This window comes from Mizuhopecten yessoensis, unplaced genomic scaffold (assembly GCF_002113885.1).
Source record: "Mizuhopecten yessoensis strain PY_sf001 unplaced genomic scaffold, ASM211388v2 scaffold1539, whole genome shotgun sequence".
Lineage (NCBI taxonomy): Eukaryota > Metazoa > Mollusca > Bivalvia > Pectinida > Pectinidae > Mizuhopecten > Mizuhopecten yessoensis.
The window spans coordinates 2046004-2067145 of NW_018404097.1; the positions used below are offsets into that span (position 1 = coordinate 2046004).

At 37.7% G+C, this 21142-nt stretch overlaps 1 protein-coding gene across 1 annotated transcript in view; it reads right to left on the bottom strand.

Annotated features, from left to right (window-relative positions):
- Positions 1–20751, bottom strand: part of LOC110465006 — a 39804-nt gene extending 19053 nt beyond the window's left edge. The window contains exons 1-21 of the mRNA XM_021520551.1: positions 20666–20751; positions 19092–19282; positions 18345–18392; positions 17141–17201; positions 16707–16743; positions 16234–16292; positions 14017–14135; positions 12309–12501; positions 11763–11843; positions 11486–11649; positions 10871–10982; positions 10305–10457; positions 10067–10172; positions 8626–8726; positions 8035–8124; positions 6932–7005; positions 6356–6449; positions 5511–5599; positions 3357–3462; positions 2874–3050; positions 581–1870 (exon numbers count right to left, since the gene is read on the bottom strand). Coding sequence (XP_021376226.1) covers positions 581–1870; positions 2874–3050; positions 3357–3462; positions 5511–5599; positions 6356–6449; positions 6932–7005; positions 8035–8124; positions 8626–8726; positions 10067–10172; positions 10305–10457; positions 10871–10982; positions 11486–11649; positions 11763–11843; positions 12309–12501; positions 14017–14135; positions 16234–16292; positions 16707–16743; positions 17141–17201; positions 18345–18392; positions 19092–19249 — 3312 coding nt within the window. The 5' untranslated portion in view covers positions 19250–19282; positions 20666–20751. The remainder of the gene's footprint in view (positions 1–580; positions 1871–2873; positions 3051–3356; positions 3463–5510; positions 5600–6355; positions 6450–6931; positions 7006–8034; positions 8125–8625; positions 8727–10066; positions 10173–10304; positions 10458–10870; positions 10983–11485; positions 11650–11762; positions 11844–12308; positions 12502–14016; positions 14136–16233; positions 16293–16706; positions 16744–17140; positions 17202–18344; positions 18393–19091; positions 19283–20665) is intronic.
- Between the last annotated feature and the right edge of the window lie 391 nt (positions 20752–21142).

Here is a 21142-nt window from a genome sequence, read left to right on the forward strand (position 1 = left end):
AAAAGAGCATTTTATCAGCATAGACACACTGAGTGTTCCACAAACCCTACAGGAAAAAAGAGCATTTTTTCATCATACACACACAAAGTGTTATACAAAAACAAAAATCCTACAGGAAAAAGGAGCATGTTTTCAGCATAAAGATACACAGAGTGTTACAAAAACCCTACAGGAAAAGGAGAATGTTTTCAGCATAAAGATACACAAGAGTGTTACACAAAAATCTTACAGGAAAAAGGAGCATGTTTTCAGCATAAAGACACACGGAGCGTTACATAAACCCTACAGGAAAAAGGAGCATGTTTTCAGCATAAAGACACACAGAGTGTTGCAGTTTTCAGCGTAGACACACAGTATGTCACACAAACTATACAGGCAAATAATACATGTAACTGTATAAATACAATGTGTGTTACAAATCTGCAAAGGTAAACATAACATTTAATCAACATTGATACACAGATTCGTGTTAACACAAAATAATTTGGGTGCAGCACATTTTAGAATTTCCTTTTACTTAAGAAAAGACAATATTGCAAAACTTTAACAAAATTTTAATAGATGTGTTTATCTGACTGACCTCAAAAATGTTGTCGTACAGTTTCTGGCGTGCATCACTCATCTTGGTGGTGAGATAAAATTCATCTGAGCAAGACTCCAAGGACAAGATGGAGTCTTCATTGACAGAAGTCTGGCCCTTAACAGTACTGTGACAGAAAGTCTGGCTGATCGTAGAACTGAACTCCACTAAACGCTGCAGCATCACAATCAGATCCACCACAGAACTTGACAATGGCAGCATGGACATGACTTTGGGAGTCGGAGATGAGGGGGAGATGGGAGAGCTCACAGAGTTGGCGGGGGTCACAGAGTCCTCCACGCTATCACATGATATGTGTCTGTCTAATACAATCGTAGGGCGAGACGGACCCGTACTACCATTCATCTCTTTGAAACTGGCTGCTATAAGGTCTTTCTTCTGTGTGGATGGCACAGGGGTCATAATGGCCTGAGTATCTAATTTTTCACTAACCATGGATACAATTTCTATTGGAGGAAAGGCAAAGTCCTCATCAGCAGACTCTGTGTGATCTGTGAGGTTGTCATCATCTGACTCTGTAAATGTATTGTCACTATCATTATGGAACTCTTCAGCTAAAGAGTCCTTATCATCGTCATGGTTACCAACCTTTGCTTTTATCAATTCATCGTCTTCCAGTAATTGCTGATGGATGTCGTTATCATCGTCATGGTTACTAACCTTTGCTTTCATCAATTCATCGTCTTCCAGTAAATGCTGATGGATGTCCTTATCATCGTCATGGTTACTAACCTTTGCTTTCATCAATTCACTGTCTTCAAATGATTGCTGATGGACTTCTGCACTGACAACTAGATCATGTGACATTTTCTGCTTTTCTGACTGGCCCTCAGAATCATCAGGTAAAACTTTGTCAATAAGTGATTGATTCTTATTATGGTCACATGACACTGGTTTGATTTCTGGAAGGTCCTTGTCACCAAGGTTCTGACTGATATGCCTTCGTGAGACACTAAGACTGTGGTCATAACTTTTGCTGAGGATGTCGGGGAGGGAACTGCTATGTCTGATATAACTAAAGGTCACCATCGCGTCTCCATACTCATCCACAAAATCTTCCAAGGACTTTGTGTCCCCATCAGTCTTGTTCAGCCCAAAATCAGAATGTAGCCCACGCATGTCCTCCATCTGTGAAAACTTACGGATATTCACAGCTTCTGTTCTGGCTCGTTGTTGTTCTTGGCTGAGCACTGATGGCTGTCCTGGTAATGGCAGCGGGGACTCATGAATTGTCGGATAATGTGTCCCACATTCTGATGTAAGTGAGGTCTGAAAACGATATTGATACCTTTCAACAAAAACTAAATACTTTCAAAGGGAAAACTAGAAAATGCTGAGGTCAGTATAGTAACATTCACATAATGTATTTCCACTTTATCTGACTGATGAATTTGCACAAAACGAAACCTACTATTTATCATCAATGTTGAACTTTTGCCCAAAACCCAATGTCCTGACTAGAATAATGTTCAACAAACTTGAATCTACAATCATGTACAGTGTTAAATATTACATGTAAAATATCAAATTAAAATATATAATATAAACTTTTACCAAATTTTCCCAAAATTGCTACCTTACACTCAGCTTTCCGTCTGGAATGAATATGAATTCCATGATGATAGGTGCAAAGTTTGAAAATGGCAGACATTTGTTTTAAGGAGCATATGTAATCAACAATGAGCACACACTCAACACCACACTGTGCTCATACTGTCCCCAGGGGAACTAATGATGCAGAACAAACAGTTATACACAATATCATCTGTATTCAATATTTATCAGACTATAATCATTATTTCTGCAATAATCTAAATATATCTGCAGATAAGGTCAAAAACATTCTCCCTACATATCCCAACAAGTCTACATATTCAATGTGAACAGTAGTGGACTGATCAGCCATCAACAGGCGACATTTATGTTGACTGAGTACACATATACATGCTGCTTCTGAATAGATGTGGATTAAGAAGATGACACATATATGCTGGCTCTGAACAGGTGCCAGAACAAATGACACGACACCCTATTTTATTGTGAACAGTGCTGGACTGAGCAGACGACACATATCTCATGATTGTGTGCAGCGGTGAACTGAACTGACAACATACACATGCTTATTGTGAACAGTTGTGGACTCAACAGACAACACATCAATTTTGATTCTGAACAGCAAAGTACTGAACAGAAGACAGCAACATGTTGAATTGAGCAGACGACATGTACATGTTGATTCTGAACATGTATGAACTGATCAAACAATACCTACACGTTTGTTGTGAACTGGTGTAGACTGAGCAGACGACACCAGTCCACTAAAGGCACTATTTAGAGATGGAGTGATGGACTTAGTGGAAATCGTTCGTCGCCTGTTGTCAAATGAAGGGAAGGAGCTCAGAGAACTGCTATAGCAGCTCTGTAGATCTTCATACTGCTCCATCCGAAACTGAAAACAGAGGTCAACATTGGTCAGTTAGTGATGACTCACAACGGCAAAGAAAGATAAAATACCATAAATTTCTGTTATTACCAGGTTACACTCTGAGGTTTAGATGTAGATAGGGTTGATATAAAGTACAACGTACAGTAACCACTTAGTTTTCATTAATGCAAGAACAAAAATGTACAGCTGGTTTTCATAAATAGTGATTTGTGTGGTTATACACTTAAAATTATCCATTCATGAGTATAAATTTTACATGTAGACTGATCTATTTTACAATCAATCAGTATCACTTGGGACACTAATTACCTGATCCAGCGAGACTGATCGGACCACTAGGTGTTGCAGGGTAACCTTGATTACAACTGTCCAATGCAGTTCCTCCTTCACAAACACCTCTCGCCATGTCTCCATTCTGTAACCATAGTAACAGTGTTAATTAGGATCATTCTGTAACTATATTAACAGTGGCAATTATGATCATTCGGTAACCATAGTAACAGTTTTAATTAGGATCATTCTGTAACTGTGGTTAGTGTTAAGTATGATTATTCTGTAACCATAGTAACAGTGTTGATAAGGATCTTTCTGTAACTGTAATAAGTGTTAATTAGGATTATTAGGTAACCATAGTAACAGTGTTAATTAGGATCATTCTGTAACCACAATTAGGATCATTCTATAACTGTGGTTAGTGTTAATTAGGATCATCCTGTAACCATAGTAACAGTGTTAATTAGAATCATTCTGTAACCATAGTAACAGTGTTAATTAGGATCATTTTGTAACCATAGTAACAGTGTTAATTAGGATCATTCTGTAACCATAGTAACAGTGTTAATTAGGATTATTCTGTAACCATAGTAACAGTGTTAATTAGGATCAAAGTCTTAAAGATGTTACTATCAATGAGCTTGTATATACTTTTAGAATTAAGAAGGATCAAAGTATAACATATGTCTTACTCTGGTGCAAAGGATGTCCACTAAAACTGACCATAATTGTAAGCTTCAAAATTCCATTTAATCAAATTTCTAGTTACAAGCCACTAATCAGATTTAAGAAGCCTGGTCCAACTGGTTCTGTCTGTACTGATATAAGTACTTACTCTGGTGTGAGATGAGATGACCAGTCCTGGTCCAGTACAGTCTGTACTGATGTAAGTACTTACTCTGGTGTGAGATGAGATGACCAGTCCTGGTACAGTACAGTCTGTACTGATGTAAGTACTTACTATGGTGTGAGATGTGATGACCAGTCCTGGTCCAGTACCGTCTGTACTGATGTAAGTACTTACTCTGGTGTGAGATGTTATGACCAGTCCTGGTCCAGTACAGTCTGTACTGGTGTAAGTACTTACTCTGGTGTGAGATGTGATGGCCAGTCCTGGTCCAGCTGGTACAGTCTGTACTGATGTAAGTACTTCCTCTGGTGTGAGATGCGATGACCAGTCCTGGTCCAGCTGGTACAGTATGTTCTGATGTAAGTACTTACTCTGGTGTGAGATGCGATGCCCAGTCCTGGTCCTGTAAAGTCTGTACTGATGTAAGTAATTACTCTGGTGTGAGATGTGATGACCAGTCCGGGTCCAGCTGGTACAGTCTGTACTGATGTAAGTACTTCCTCTGGTGTGAGATGCGATGACCAGTCCTGGTCCAGCTGGTACAGTATGTTCTGATGTAAGTACTTACTCTGGTGTGAGATGCGATGACCAGTCCTGGTCCAGCTGGTACAGTATGTTCTGATGTAAGTACTTACTCTGGTGTGAGATGCGTTGACCAGTCCTGGTCCAGTACAGTCTGTACTGGTGTAAGTACTTACTCTGGTGTGAGATGTGATGACCAGTCCTGGTCCAGCTGGTACAGTCTGTACTGATGTAAGTACTTACTCTGGTGTGAGATGCGATGACCAGTCCTTGTCAAGTACAGTCTGTACTGATGTAAGTACTTACTCTGGTGTGAGATGCGATGACAAGTCCTGGTCCAGTACAGTCTGTACTAATGTAAGAACTTACTCTGGTGTGAGATGTGATGACCAGTCCTGGTCCAGCTGGGACAGTCTGTACTGATGTAAGTACTTACTATGGTGTGAGATGTGATGACCAGTCCTGGTCCAGTACAGTCTGGACTGATGTAAGTACTTACTCTGGTGTGCGATGCGATGACCAGTCCTGGTCCAGCTGGTACAGTCTGGACTGATGTAAGTACTTACTCTGGTGGGAGATGCGATGACCAGTGCTGGTACAGTACAGTCTGTACTGATGTAAGTTTTTACTCTGGTGTGAGATGCGATGACGAGTCCTGGTCCAGTACAGTCTGTACTGATGTAAGTTTTTACTCTGGTGTGAGATGCGATGACAAGTCCTGGTCCAGTACAGTCTGTACTGATGTAAGTCCTTACTCTGGTGTGAGATGCGATGACCAGTCCTTGTCCAGTACAGTCTGTACTGATGTAAGTACTTACTCTGGTGTGAGATACGATGACCAGTCCTGGTCCAGCTGGTTTAATCTGTACCCCAGACCTAGCATTGATTTGTCAATCTCTAAGGTGGTCTGTGAGAGAAAGGATAACAGTGTTAACATGACCCTCAGAAGTGGGTGTTTTTCACAATGTTTTCTTTGTTTACAAATCATTCTAGGTCAAACAAATAGTCCGGTTCTAGAAAGTGTTAAAAATGTATTGTTTTAAATAAAACTCTTTGGATTCATCTCAAAATATCTTCAATACCACAAGGCTCTTTTCACTGTGAAAAAAGAAAACTTGCACTGTACTGATTTCAATGATGCAAGACATAATTGTTTGTAAAATGCAATATACTTTACTACAGTAAATATAAGCAGCTCAATTTAAACCTTGTGTGTATATTTTTCAGTTTCCAATTTTGCCATTTCTATGTAAATGTGAATTATCTTATAGCTTGTCAACTTTACAGCAATTCAACAACAAAAAAACAATGCTTTGCAAAGTACTGACTTGTTGAGGAAGAGTGTAAGAAAGAACTGTTCAGAATAGAACTAAAATAGAAGATTGATTTAGCACTGTTTCTCCTTAGTTATAAAGCCATATAAATGTTTCTTTTTCAAACCTGATGACCAGAAAACACTTTCCATATTTAGCGCTTTTGAAAGACTTACCGGTAATATGACAAATACCATATTAACTTTCATCAAATATATAGAGGATCAAAAGAACTTTCTAAACAAGGGAAAGAAAGCAAAAATTCTAGTATCTGGTAATAAAGGCAGAAGCCACTTAAAACAGAAAACATGGGAGAAATATGGACACCTGCTCTGCTGCAGTTAACATACAAACTGTTTTTGTTTGAGCTGACAGAGACACGTGACATCGTCCATCAGTAGTCTATACAAGGACTGGGCAGCCTCCCGCACTATGGGAAAATACCTGAGAAAATATAGAGACACAGTATCAGTCTTCTGAACAATGGGAAAATACCTGGGGGAAATATAGATACACAGTATCAGTAAAACACACTATGGGAAAGTACATAGATAATTTTCATACAGATAAGAACAGCATCAGCCTTGCTTTCTATAGGAAAAACAAACACATTAGTGTACATTTCATCAACAAATCCTCTGATAATATGGGGAAATATCTGTCTAAAACATTAACTTGGTACAGCATTAACCTCTTACACCATGTGATAATACCCGGGGAATCATACATACTGCCGGAAGTGCAAGCCTCTCACATTCTGAGGAAAATATCTGTTTAAAATATATACTTACTGGTACAGTAACAAACACTACACTATGGGAAATTAACTTGCCAATTCAAATATATAGGTAGAGTACCAAGCTCTTTTTCACGGGGAAACATATGGCCAAAACAGACATCTTGGTACAGTGGTGAAATATACCTACTTTTCAAAGCTACTCTGGTAATGTAATTTGTATTCTTTTACTTCATCTCTGATCTGTCCAATCATCCTGTTCAACTGAAAGTAAAAGACATACTTGTATCAGAATGTTAGTCATAAATATAACTTGTCATGATGCTGTGTATAATCGGACCATTACCATTGTTATTTTCAAGCAAAATTCCTTTATTTAAATTAATGTTCAATATGTTTTAATATGTTTGCTATACAGTGTGTGTTTTATATTCATCATTTCTCACAGAAGAAAACATTGTGGAAAATTTTCCATTAATTCAGACAAGATATACTCAAATCCAGATCATCACACAAGTCAACATACCATTTCAGCTGGTTTAAACCTCTATTGGTGTTTTTATGGTAATACATGTGCCTAATATAATTTGAATCACTTTAATGATATTGAGTATTTCCAGTCTTGTTCATTTACAATTGAGAATAATAGAGGTAAACTGGTATATTATACATGCTGTGATCTGTGAGACATACCAATAGGATAAAAGCTGGTCTAGAGAGGCCAAACCAAAGTATTTATTTAGATAAATGAGGGGCAGTTTCCTAAAGAAAGGAAGCAGCATATGACCTCTACAAAGGTCAAACCAATGTAATTTAAGGTAAACAGAGAAGAGGTGCAGTTATTTATAAAGTGGCCAAAAGAAGGAGAGTTATTTCTAAAGAGGTCAAATCAGGGTAATTTACTGTACAGAAAAAGGAGAGGGCAACAAAAAATCTTAGCAGTTAAGTCAAGGTCATGTACAGTTCAGATAGGAAGGTCAATTATTCTAAACAAGTCAAATCAAGGTCATTTAAAGTGGAGAGAAAGGCAGAGCAAAACAGCTGGTAAATGACCATGGAAGGATGAACATTTTTTAATGCATGAGATTTATGGCTCATGTGGGGTGAGACACTTTTCAGCGCAAGTTAGAACGTTTCAGCGTGAGTTAGGACGTTTCAGCGTAAGTTAGGACATTTCAGCGTAAGTTAGGACGTTTCAGCGTAAGTTAGGACATTTCAGAGACTTGGCAACCCTGAAGGAGGGATCGGTTACAGTAGACAGAGAAAGCTGTATCTAGTTTTTGTCAGACATACCAACACTGGTGACAACTGCTCTGGAGAGGTCAAACCAAGGTCACTAACCACCACCATCTTGTGTTCCTTATAACATGTTGGAAAAATTTTCTGAAAACAAACAAAATTGAAAACAGTAAAGGGGTTTTCTGATGCCAAATCTCTGAAATTCATAATTTTTTCTAAGCAAACTCAAAACAGAAAATATCAGAGCTTTGAGCATAATTTTCTTTCTAAGGAAAATAGTTTAAGCCAAATATGATTTTAAGTACAAATTTTCTGTTTCATTTAAAAAACTTTTTTTTTGTGAAAGGATTCTTAGGAACAGCACTAAATACCTAGAAAAATATATCATTAACAAATATAGATGCAAAAAGTTATATGTAGTACATTTCCACCGGTTTCTATTCAGTAATGTTAATTACTATTAATATAATATTATAATATTAATCAATAACCATAATTGTGTATAGTTTCAGCTGAAAATTATCACCATAGTTTAGATATAAGAGAAATCTCACTTTAGATCTCAAGATGTAAGAAAACTGTCATTATCTTTCTTGGTGAACATTCTTTGACAGCAGGACAGATATTGCTAACACACCAACAGACCTGAACTTGTTTGAGTAGGAAGCTCTGTAGTGTGTCACTCCTGTGTCTGGTCAGGCTGGATTTGGCCTGTAGGGTAACAGTCATCAGTTCTATCAGACTTTCTGTACAGAAAAAAAGACGTACAACAGAAAATTAATATGATAGTTTATGATAGTTGCTGATGAGCTACTTCAGAAACATTAATTTTACTCAAAATATCCCCATTTACGCACAGAAAAAAAGATGAGCAAAATAAACAATATTTCCCTCTCTTCTCTGGACAGTTTACCAATATTTCCCTCTCTACTCTGGACAGATTACCAATATTTCCCTCTCTACTCTGGACAGTTTACCAATATTTCCCTCTCTACTCTGGACAGTTTACCAATATTTCCCTCTCTACTCTGGACAGTTAACCAATATTTCCCTCTCTACTATGGACAGTTTACCAATATTTTCCTCTCTACTCTGGACAGTTTACCAATATTTCCCTCTCTACTCTGGACAGTTTTCCAATATTTCCCTCTTTACTCTGGCTAGTTTACCAATATTTCCCTCTCTACCTTGGACAGCTTACAAATATTTCCCTCTCACTCTTGACAGTTTACCAATATTTCCCTCTCTACCATTGACAGTTTACAAATATTTCCCTCTTTACTCTGGATAGTTTACCAATATTTCCCTCTCTACCTTGGACAGCTTACAAATATTTCCCTCTCACTCTTGACAGTTTACCAATATTTCCCTCTCTCCTCTGGACAGTTTACCAATATTTCCATCTCTACTCTGGACAGTTTACCAATATTTCCCTCTTTACTCTGGATAGTTTACCAATATTTCCCTCTCTACCTTGGACAGTTTACAAATATTTCCCTCTCACTCTGGACAGTTTACCAATATTTCCCTCTCTACTCTGGACAGTTAACCAATATTTCCTTCTCTACTCTGGACAGTTTACCAATATTTCCCTCTCTACCATTGACAGTTTACCAATATTTCCCTCTCTACCTTGGACAGTTTACCAATATTTCCCTCTCTACCTTGGACAGTTTACCAATATTTCCCTCTCTACTCTGGACAGTTTACCAATATTTCCCTCTCTACTCTGGACAGTTTACCAATATTTCCATCTCTACCTTGGACAGTTTACCAATATTTCCCTCTCTACTCTGGACAGTTAACCAATATTTTCCTCTCTACTCTGGACAGTTTACCAATATTTCCCTCTCTACTCTGGACAGGTTACTGGAAATTTCTACATATGTTCCCTCTACTACTCTTGACAGGTTGTTTTTACAAATGTTCCCCTCTCTACTCAAGACAGTTTGTTAAATATAAAATCTCTGTACTCTGTGGACAATTTACTACAAATATTTCCATCTCTATCCTCTGGGCAGTATGTTGCAAATATTTCCCTCACTTCTCTGGAAAATCAATGATTTACTGAAGGTTTGCTATGTACCTAGAGCTTCTGCAGGCCTATTGTTGGGAAACAGAACCTTCATCTTGGTAAGTGTGGTGATCACTTGGGTCTCCAACGCATTGACACATTCCACAAGCAGGGTATGCTACAACACACAAAGGTGACGTACTGATATAACAAGTACTGTAAAATTGCTTCTGTGCTTTTAAACGTAAGACAACTTAACATACGTAAGTACAGACAGCACATTTTGTGTGTTGAACACCATCTAACATACCTCTTTCTTTACTAGCACCAGCTGAGCATCATTCTTGGGAATAGAGTCCATTAAACAGGTGAGAACAGCACAGGTGTGTTGCATAAACCAGACAGTTGGGTCAAAGTTCTTCGACAGGTATAACAGGTAAACAATCTTACGGTACAGCTCTCGCTAAAACACACATAAGTCACCCTAGTCATATTAATATGTTTAGTTATTGATTATACTTATGATATATTAAATAGAAATTGCCCTATTGGGCCCATTCCTCTGCTCCTCAGAGACGTCACACCCTCATTTTACAAAAACATGTAACCCTGTGACTACGTTATGCCTTCTACAACTTTACCACAGGTATCTGCAACAGGTGAGCTGAACAATATTTGAGAAGGTGACAGTGGTATGTTGGACAAAATTGTGTCTACACAGACATCAACATTCCATGATATTATCCACCCAACCCCCAACTTTATTACATTGTAAAATCTATATTTAAGACTAACTGTAATTGACCCTGCTATCAAAATAACAAGCTATTGAAAGGAACTTGTCTGTTTTTACTTGTATTCCATCCTCAGACTTACTATTCCATAGCGGAGGCCGAATTCCTTCAGAAGTCGGATAGAAGCTGAAGACAATGGAGAGGTAGGTCCAGGGGCATGCAATTCTCCCTCAAGACGATACGGGGACTCGTACCTAATGATTAAAGGTAGAAGTAAACAAGTGTCAGTCGGTACACAGTGATAAAGACCAATTCTAATGAGGACATTCCAGGTAGTTATGTTCTCTTTACTGATGGTTTCCATATCGAACCATAAAAAGCATGCTTTTGAAATGTTACTCAATCAAAATTATAAACAAAAATCTTAAATTTCCTTAAAGGGTAAAAGAATCTGATTGGTCCAAACAATTGATCATGCTTTTTTATAAAATAATTTAGAGCAAATTTTGAAAAGATGGAAGTTAAAGGTAGATCCCTTTAGGGCTATTCCAGTAAGACATCTATCTAACCCCAGGACTCCTGGTTTTATTTAGAGGTACCACCCATAGAACTTAATTAATAATTTAAACAGATGTAATTGGCAGGAAACCCAGTCATGGAGAGAAGTGATTTATAATGGAGTCCCAGGGTCAGATTTTTTTATTGGAATAACCCCTACTTATACTATCTAATGATGAGTCTGTTGTTCTATGCCTACCTGATAAGTCTCTCCATTAGAGCTCTGTAGTCATCGTGGATCGTTCGTAGACTGTGGATGTGACTGGTGGAAGGTGGCGGATATGTGAGGTGCCAGAATTTCTTCATCAGATCTGCGATGTGGGCAAATTCTCTCCTCTGCCACTTATCATAGCCCTGAGTATTCTGAAACGAGACATCAGTATGGTATTATATAGTGTAAAATCAAACATGTTCGGTCTCGTGTCACTGTAGACACCTGCGCTAGGAATGCTGATATATGTAATGACCTTACTTACCATGAATGAGTCTGGACTGTAAAACGGATTGCTATTTTTTTGCAATGCTGCCAGCTGTCCTACTAACTCTTCTGCCAGAATCTACACACAGACAAAATTTATAATTACATTTCAGAATTGTACTTGCCACCTGTGTAAAAGCATGTCCAGACAATGTTATCTTATGTTAATTTTTTTTATACATTTTAGTGTAAACTGATAATCTGTATGTACAATTGTAGAAGTTACTACACATATGTCTGGCAATGCTAGTCATAGTGTATGTATAGACTCAGATCAACACATGTAATAACAGGTAGTTTATCATCAACTTAGATCACATGACCACTAAAAATAAAATAGTGTTAATGACTTTACATTTGGTGTGCAAAAGCGTTTAGAGCACCTCAATCATGAAACTAAACCTATTTTCACTTCTTCATTCAAAAGAATTCTTAAGTAATTGAAAAGATATCAAGATAAATATACTAAGTATATGATTAACAATATTGAAATTTATGGTAATGTCAGAGGAGCTGGAGCAGTATACACTATGTCTCCATATACCTTTTCTGCCTGTTTGTTGCCATAGTTTTGAGCAATTCTTTGTTCATATTGATGGAATTTCTCAGGGACCAGGCGAAAGGCCCTCATCAAAAGCTCCCGCAGTGTCTCAGCGGGGACAATGGATGTATCATCCTGTTCGTCCACCCCGCTGTCGTGAGGGGTCGGACTTCGCACTCTGCCACTGTATGTGAACCTGGGCAAAATAACCAAATGAGATTCATACTGCCGAGTACAGAAATAAATCTTGTCCTAAGAAAAATCATCACATGCTATTATGATTTTTTACCATTTTACATTTATAGAATACATTTTATTTATGTATTAAGTGTATATTTCTACTTAATGCTTTCTCTGGTCATAAGCCATGATTTTTTATGATTAGTTATCAGTTGGCACAGAAAGTCCATAAATTATTTAAACATAAGAATAAGACATTGTAGTTGTTTGTCTATGGTGTACTTATTATTTTTCATGCTGTTTATTGGTGTCTATGGGTGTGGGGACCCATTTATTGGTGTCTATGGGTGTGGAAACCCATAGACACCAATAAATGGGTATCCACACCTATAGACACCAATAAATGGCTCTCCACACCTATAGACACCAATAAATGGGTCTCCTCACCAGTAGACACCAATAAATGGTTCTCCACATCCATAGACCCCAATAAATGGGTCTCCTCACCAGTAGACCCCAATAAATGGGTCTCCTCACCAGTAGACACCAATAAATGGGACTCCACATCCATAGACACCAATAAAGGGGTCTCCACACCCATAGCCACCAATAAATGGGTCTCCAAACCCATAGAGACCAATAAATGGGTCTCCAAACCCATAGAGACCAATAAATGGGTCTCCTCACCAGTAGACCCCAATAAATGGGTCTCCACCCCTATAGACACCACTAAATGGGTGTCCACACCCATAGACACCAAGAAATGGGTCTCCACACCCTTAGACACCAATAAATAGGTCTCCACACCCATAGAGACCAATAAATGGGTCTCCTCACCAGTAGACCCCAATAAATGGGTCTCCTCACCAGTAGACCCCAATAAATGGGTCTCCACCCCCAAAGACACCAATAAATGGGACTCCACATCCATAGACACCAATAAATGGGTGTCGACACCCATTTATTGGTGACTATAGGTGTGGAGACCCGTTTATTGGTGTCTATAGGTGTGGAGACCCGTTTATTGGTGTCTATGGGTGAGGAGACCCATTTATTGGTCTCTATGGGTGTGGAGACTCATTTATTGGTGTCTATAGGTGTGGAGACCCGTTTATTGGTGTCTATAGGTGTGGAGACACATTTATTGGTGTCTATTGGTGTGGAGACCCATTTAGTGGTGTCTATGGGTGTGGACACCCGTTTATTGGTGTCTATGGGGGTGTAAACCCATTTATTGGTGTCCATGGGTGTGGACACCCATTTAGTGGTGTCTATGGGTGTGGACACCCGTTTATTGGTGTCTATAGGTGTGGAGACCCGTTTATTGGTGTCTATAGGTGTGGAGACACATTTATTGGTGTCTATTGGTGTGGAGACCCATTTCTTGGTGTCTATGGGTGTGGACACCCGTTTATTGGTGTCTATAGGTGTGGAGACCCATTTATTGGTGTCTATGGATGTGGAGACCCATTTATTGGTGTCTATGGGTGTGGAGACCCATTTATTGGTGTCAATGGGTGAATGAACTTACTTTTTGTTTGTATCTATGGGTGTGAAGACTGGGGAAGGTGATAATGCTGAGGGAGGCTCAGGAGCACCAAGGACGGGCAGGGAGGCACACACATACGCAAACCGGAACACTCTCAGCTCCTGTATAACACAGGCATAAAAACAATCCAACTTAGCCAAATTCAAAATGTACACGTTCTGAATTAATTTATATTTCTTACACACTTTATCTATTTAAATTTGAAATACAATCCCAGACCTTTACCAGAACTGCTGTTAACATGATACAGTGACACTTGTCATTGACAGATACCCGGTACACAGAACTGCAGTTAACATGATACAGTGACACTTGTCATTGACAGATACCCGGTACACAGAACTGCAGTTAACATGATACAGTGACACTTGTCATTGACAGATACCCGGTACACAGAACTGCAGTTAACATGATACAGTGACACTTGTCATTGACAGATACCCGGTACACAGAACTGCAGTTAACATGATACAGTGACACTTGTCATTGACAGATACCCGGTACACAGAACTGCAGTTAACATGATACAGTGACACTTGTCATTGACAGATACCCGGTACACAGAACTGCAGTTAACATGATACAGTGACACTTGTCATTGACAGATACCCGGTACACAGAACTGCAGTTAACATGATACAGTGACACTTGTCATTGACAGATACCCGGTACACAGAACTGCAGTTAACATGATACAGTGACACTTGTCATTGACAGATACCCGGTACACAGAACTGCAGTTAACATGATACAGTGACACTTGTCATTGACAGATACCCGGTACACAGAACTGCAGTTAACATGATACAGTGACACTTGTCATTGACAGATACCCGGTACACAGAACTGCAGTTAACATGATACAGTGACACTTGTCATTGACAGATACCCGGTACACAGAACTGCAGTTAACATGATACAGTGACACTTGTCATTGACAGATACCCGGTACACAGAACTGCAGTTAACATGATACAGTGACACTTGTCATTGACAGATACCCGGTACACAGAACTGCAGTTAACATGATACAGTGACACTTGTCATTGACAGATACCCGGTACACAGAACTGCAGTTAACATGATACAGTGACACTTGTCATTGACAGATACCCGGTACACAGAACTGCAGTTAACATGATACAGTGACACTTGTCATTGACAGATACCCGGTACACAGAACTGCAGTTAACATGATACAGTGACACTTGTCATTGACAGATACCCGGTACACAGAACTGCAGTTAACATGATACAGTGACACTTGTCATTGACAGATACCCGGTACACAGAACTGCAGTTAACATGATACAGTGACACTTGTCATTGACAGATACCCGGTACACAGAACTGCAGTTAACATGATACAGTGACACTTGTCATTGACAGATACCCGGTACACAGAACTGCAGTTAACATGATACAGTGACACTTGTCATTGACAGATACCCGGTACACAGAACTGCAGTTAACATGATACAGTGACACTTGTCATTGACAGATACCCGGTACACAGAACTGCAGTTAACATGATACAGTGACACTTGTCATTGACAGATACCCGGTACACAGAACTGCAGTTAACATGATACAGTGACACTTGTCATTGACAGATACCCGGTACACAGAACTGCAGTTAACATGATACAGTGACACTTGTCATTGACAGATACCCGGTACACAGAACTGCAGTTAACATGATACAGTGACACTTGTCATTGACAGATACCCGGTACACAGAACTGCAGTTAACATGATACAGTGACACTTGTCATTGACAGATACCCGGTACACAGAACTGCAGTTAACATGATACAGTGACACTTGTCATTGACAGATACCCGGTACACAGAACTGCAGTTAACATGATACAGTGACACTTGTCATTGACAGATACCCGGTACACAGAACTGCAGTTAACATGATACAATGACACTTGTCATTGACAGACTTGGTACACAGAACTGCTGTTAACATGATACAGTGACACTTGTCATTGACAGATACCCGGTACACAGAACTGCAGTTAACATGATACAGTGACACTGGTCATTGACAGATACCCGGTACACAGAACTGCAGTTAACATGATACTTTCTGTGTATAATCAAGTTGGTAAAGACATGCTTGGGCTAAAAGGGGAAAAAACATCAGTGAAGAAAAAAGTAAATTTTGATCTTAAAAGATTAAAATTCTTACTGTGTCATCCAGATCATTGACCCGTGTACTGTTGTCTGTTGCTGTCTTCATCATTGCACCTGTAACATAAGACAGTCACCTTCTGAATAACCAACAGTTCTAACAACATACATTGCTCCAGGCTTACAATGTCTGATGCAGAATAAAAACATTCAATAATTTTTGTTACATTCATGCTGATAAGATGTTATATCACAGGAGTGAAGGTGATCACCATGAAACTAACAAGTTGAATAATGTTGTTGTTTTTATAGTGAATTATCTCCCTTCCTCTACCAACTCGTTTGAATAACTATAACTAGTCAGCACCAAAACGGTTACGGAAACATGGGTTCAGGAGTTTTCCTCTCCTTTTCTTTAAATGATTTATATTAAGAGGGCTTCTGTATAACATTAGGTATGCTCCTGAAACCTAGAGGAAGACTGTAAATGGTTTATAAGTCAGGTAAATGTGGAATCCAGCAACACCTTACCTTCCTCTATACCCGAGTCCCTGCCATCATTCCTTACCTGTAACAGAACCAATACAGATCAATATGGGGAATTTGGACTGTTCAGATGAGTAAGACAATTATATATTTGAATTATAAGTTTTATAATACATGCAACTTTGTTTTTCTTTTGGTAAACAACAATAAAACAATCAAGATGTACCAGTGAAATATGTGGATTTATCTCATTTTAGTGTAATAATATTTTAGCACTTTTCACAATTTCATCAAAATTTTCTAAATCATGCTAAGCGCTAAATACGAAATAATTGTATTAAATCATTTTGTGTACAACTAAAACATTATCCACAAGTGAGGAAATATGACGGTTTTAATATAGGTATGTTTGTATTACACAAAAGATATTCCTGTGGAAAATTCTCTATGTTATACACTATACAAGAAGGATATGTTACCAGTCTGACTTGGTTGAATTTTGTCTTACAGCCAGTCAAGGACAGACAGCATTTCCTTTGCCTGCAAAAATAATAAAAATAAAAAATACAAATTTTGGATGATTACTCTTCTGACTTTACAGTATACTAATATAGTCACAACAGCTTCCCATTATTTCTGAAAATTTACCTGATCATAAAATGATGCTCCTTTATTTTCAAAACTAATGTACTGTTTTAGTTAAATTTCTTTTCAGGAGAAAAAACTACATGTATATATATTTATTTTACAACAATCATGAAACAAGTTCCGAACTAAATTCAACTTACATTAACCACAAGTGATTCAATATCTTTTCCAACTGAGTAATCAAACCGTAGACATCTTGTTGAAAGGTGGGTATACTAATTACCACTACTCAACCACCATTGTTTATAACTGATGGCCTCCAAAGTCCAGACTACCACAGGGATAACAAATCCCAACCTCCACAGGTCTTATAAAGTTCAAGTCTCAAATGGGTTCCAAAATTTAGACCCCAACATGTATTCAAAAGTCCAGGCCTCCTTTTTAGGGTCCTTCTAAAACGTCCAGGTCCTCATAGTGCCTCAAGGCATACAAAAGTCAAGGTATCCTCATCACTCGAGACTTCCAAACAATGTCAAACATTGAGGACTAGGGTCAGGAAACAATCTAGGCTGGTCTAGAATAGACTAATGTCTGCCTTTTCAGTACTATATCAAAATGCATTCTTTCATCTAAGTACTAAGTAGATGCACTCATATTATCAAAATTTAAAATATGGAGACATTTTCATGATTGGGATGCATTTCCACACGATCTCAAATGTCAAGGACCTAATCCCACCAACAGTTGCAGTCTGCATCAGACTTAACCCAAACTTAATCTCCCATAGACATAAGACACAAACTTAACCTCAAACTCAACTTAAGCCGGATTCAAATTACTGGAGTTTTTTCATATAATTCCTCTTAAGTCCTGATCACATTGGGTTTGAAATGTTCCAATATCACAGGGATTCAAAAGTCCAGATTCCACAGGTCCTTAACTCATTCACCCCTGAAGACGCATTTCAACTCTTCCAATTCCAAGGTTTGAATAGTCCATTATAAAATTTCAGGGGTGAACGAGTTTAATGTCAAGATCCCACACAAAAAATGTATTTTCCCATCAAATCATTTTTACAATAGTGTTCATACTTACTCCAGATCTCCAAAGTACCGGTGGATAGTCTTGATTGTTTTTCCATGCCTGTAATATATGTTTATTTTGTATGACTGAGAAAATTAAAACAATCCTGTTCAACTTAGTTACCATAAGCATTTCTCAGACATTCAATTTTAATTGAACAGACATTGAAATCATAGCACTGGAACAATCTGATTGAAATAAGATGTCCTTTTAAATTATTAGCACAAAATTGTACGTAGTAGACCTTATTGTTTGAGGGGAATTCTATTTAACATGGTTATCTCCCTTGGACCAGTATTGATTGTGCACTTCATGATGATCAACAGACAAACAACAAATATATATATATGTTTATCTGTGTTGCTGTAACATTTAGTTATATATATATATATATATACATGTATATAGTCATTGCAATTTTGACCGATGATTAAATAAAATTATTGACAGAAACGATGTAATGCAGATTACACATAATTTGCCTGTCAATGTCCCAGGACTTAGAAGATGTACAATATCATACAAAAACTATGCTTATCATAAATATACTAAACATTCACATTCAAAATTTGTGCAAGTACATTCATTGACCCTTTCCTGTAATAATTCCTCAATAAAACAAATATTCATCAAATGTTGATCCCATTTTTTTCCTATATATACATTTGATGACTCACAGATAGTTACAGTGATTCTGGACGTTACCATTTACTTTAATCATGACCAATTCTGTAAATAGTTTTTAATGATTTGACTCACCTGAGGAGACGGCTACCTGTATCAGGTGTGTGGAGGTTGAACTCGTTACTATCAGACAGGTCAAGGCGTGTCCACAGCCGCTCCTCACTCTCAGCTATCAGTTGTAACACAGGCCTAGGCTTCAGCAGCTGAGGGGCTGGAGTCCTTGGAGTAGCCATGGTGATACAGGTGAATCTAAATCTCTATTTCATCTATAAAGATCAAACCATTGACAAATGCAATGTTTTCTTTACACTGAATGTTTGTTGTGAAACACCAAAATGACAGTTTTATTTCAGATTATCAATTCACATATATACAACACGACACTACATACCGGTAGATATATAAATATATACACTGCTATTTAAAGTTCAACACCCATTGTATGTAGGCAGAACATACGTAACAATCTATTGTATTACATAGCAGTGTGATAGCTGATAACAAAATCATTGACACAAACATTTATATCACAACAGGTACATCAAGAGTAAATGTTCTGTTGTTATCTGGATAAACAAACAAGTACTTTTGTAACTTTAGTAAGAAATAAACTCTTCTAAAAAATTATATATGGCATTGCATTATTATATCACATAACAAATAAGCTTGATATCATCAACCACAGCAGCATTAAGATCGCAAAAAGAGAGATAATACGGTGAGAAGAAATGGAATGAGGTCAATTGTTGGCAACCAAGTAGCTCAATTGGTAGAGCGTGCATCATCTGTCTATAGCTCAGAGGGTTCCATGTTTGAATCCTGGTCTGGCTGCCACTGTCCTTTTCTCCTGTTACAGTGAGGCTTGTGACCAACACTTGTTTCAAGAACTAGGTGAATGCTTGGCAAGGAGATATTAAAATCTGTGTTGCAAATAGTTTTGTCAACAGGGACAAAGACTAATTGAGAAAAAGGAGAGTTATCAGCGACCTATTTGCTCAGTTTTACAGCCAATACAAGCTGTTTCTCCTAGCTTAAAAATGCCTTATTTTCCCAAAATGAACAAAAATGAAGAATAAATTCACAATTTCAGTAAAAATAATGCTATATTTTCTCAATTCAAAAAGGAACAGGCTGCTGTAAAATCCATGTTAAAAAAATCCTCTACTGTTAGTGTTACAATTGTATTAAAAGCAGGCATCACTTTTTCAGACGCAACCAGAATGACATATTCTAGCAGATATTACACTTTATCAAACTTAATTATGAGGCTAGGATTGCTGTGTGAGATCCCTCTTAAGTGTACTTATTTCTCCTTGTTTATCGGTGCTAGCGAAAGTTATCAACACTGACAACAGTCAAATAAATATTAGTGTTTAATTTATGAACAAATCGATCAAGATATTTGAAGTCATCTAATGAATATACATTCAAAGATTAGAAACAAGACAACAAAGGATCGACTGAATGACGCTTTCCGTGTATAAATCAAATTTGGGGTATTTTTCAGATTTTGGGTTAGAATATTGGCATGAACATTTTACTACATTTTGTAGAACATATTGTACTTCCTGGATATTTCCGATAGATAAAATGCAAACCTATAGAATAGTAAGATAAGACTGCCTCCCAGTAACGTGTTTGTGTCTTACATCTATTGGTGAAGCCCTTCCCACTACTCCAAACTTGTAAATTCCATTTTGACAGGAAGCCATCGGTGTGTCGCCATTTTGTTCGCACAAAAATAGTCACATGATACAGTAAAAAATAAAAATAAAATAACAAGTGGGTAAAATTTGTTACTGTACACTAGTTGTAAGAACTATCAGGAAATATAGTATTTCAATTTCCAAAATAAATAAGTTAACGATAGAATAGTTATTTCTGTATTTGAAAAATTAAAGGTCAGTATAAAATTGGAAACGGCACAATAACACTATGAACGAAACAAAGTACGAAGCGGTCTGTATTGATACGTTATCATGTACGTGCATTTTTCACCTCAACATCCTTACTAATCACTGCAATTTAAAGAATCTCCTTTTGCAAATAGGCATGTTTATTTGGTGGTTATCTGATGTATTGTCAAAATACACCACGTAATGTTAGTAATATAAAATAACTTTATT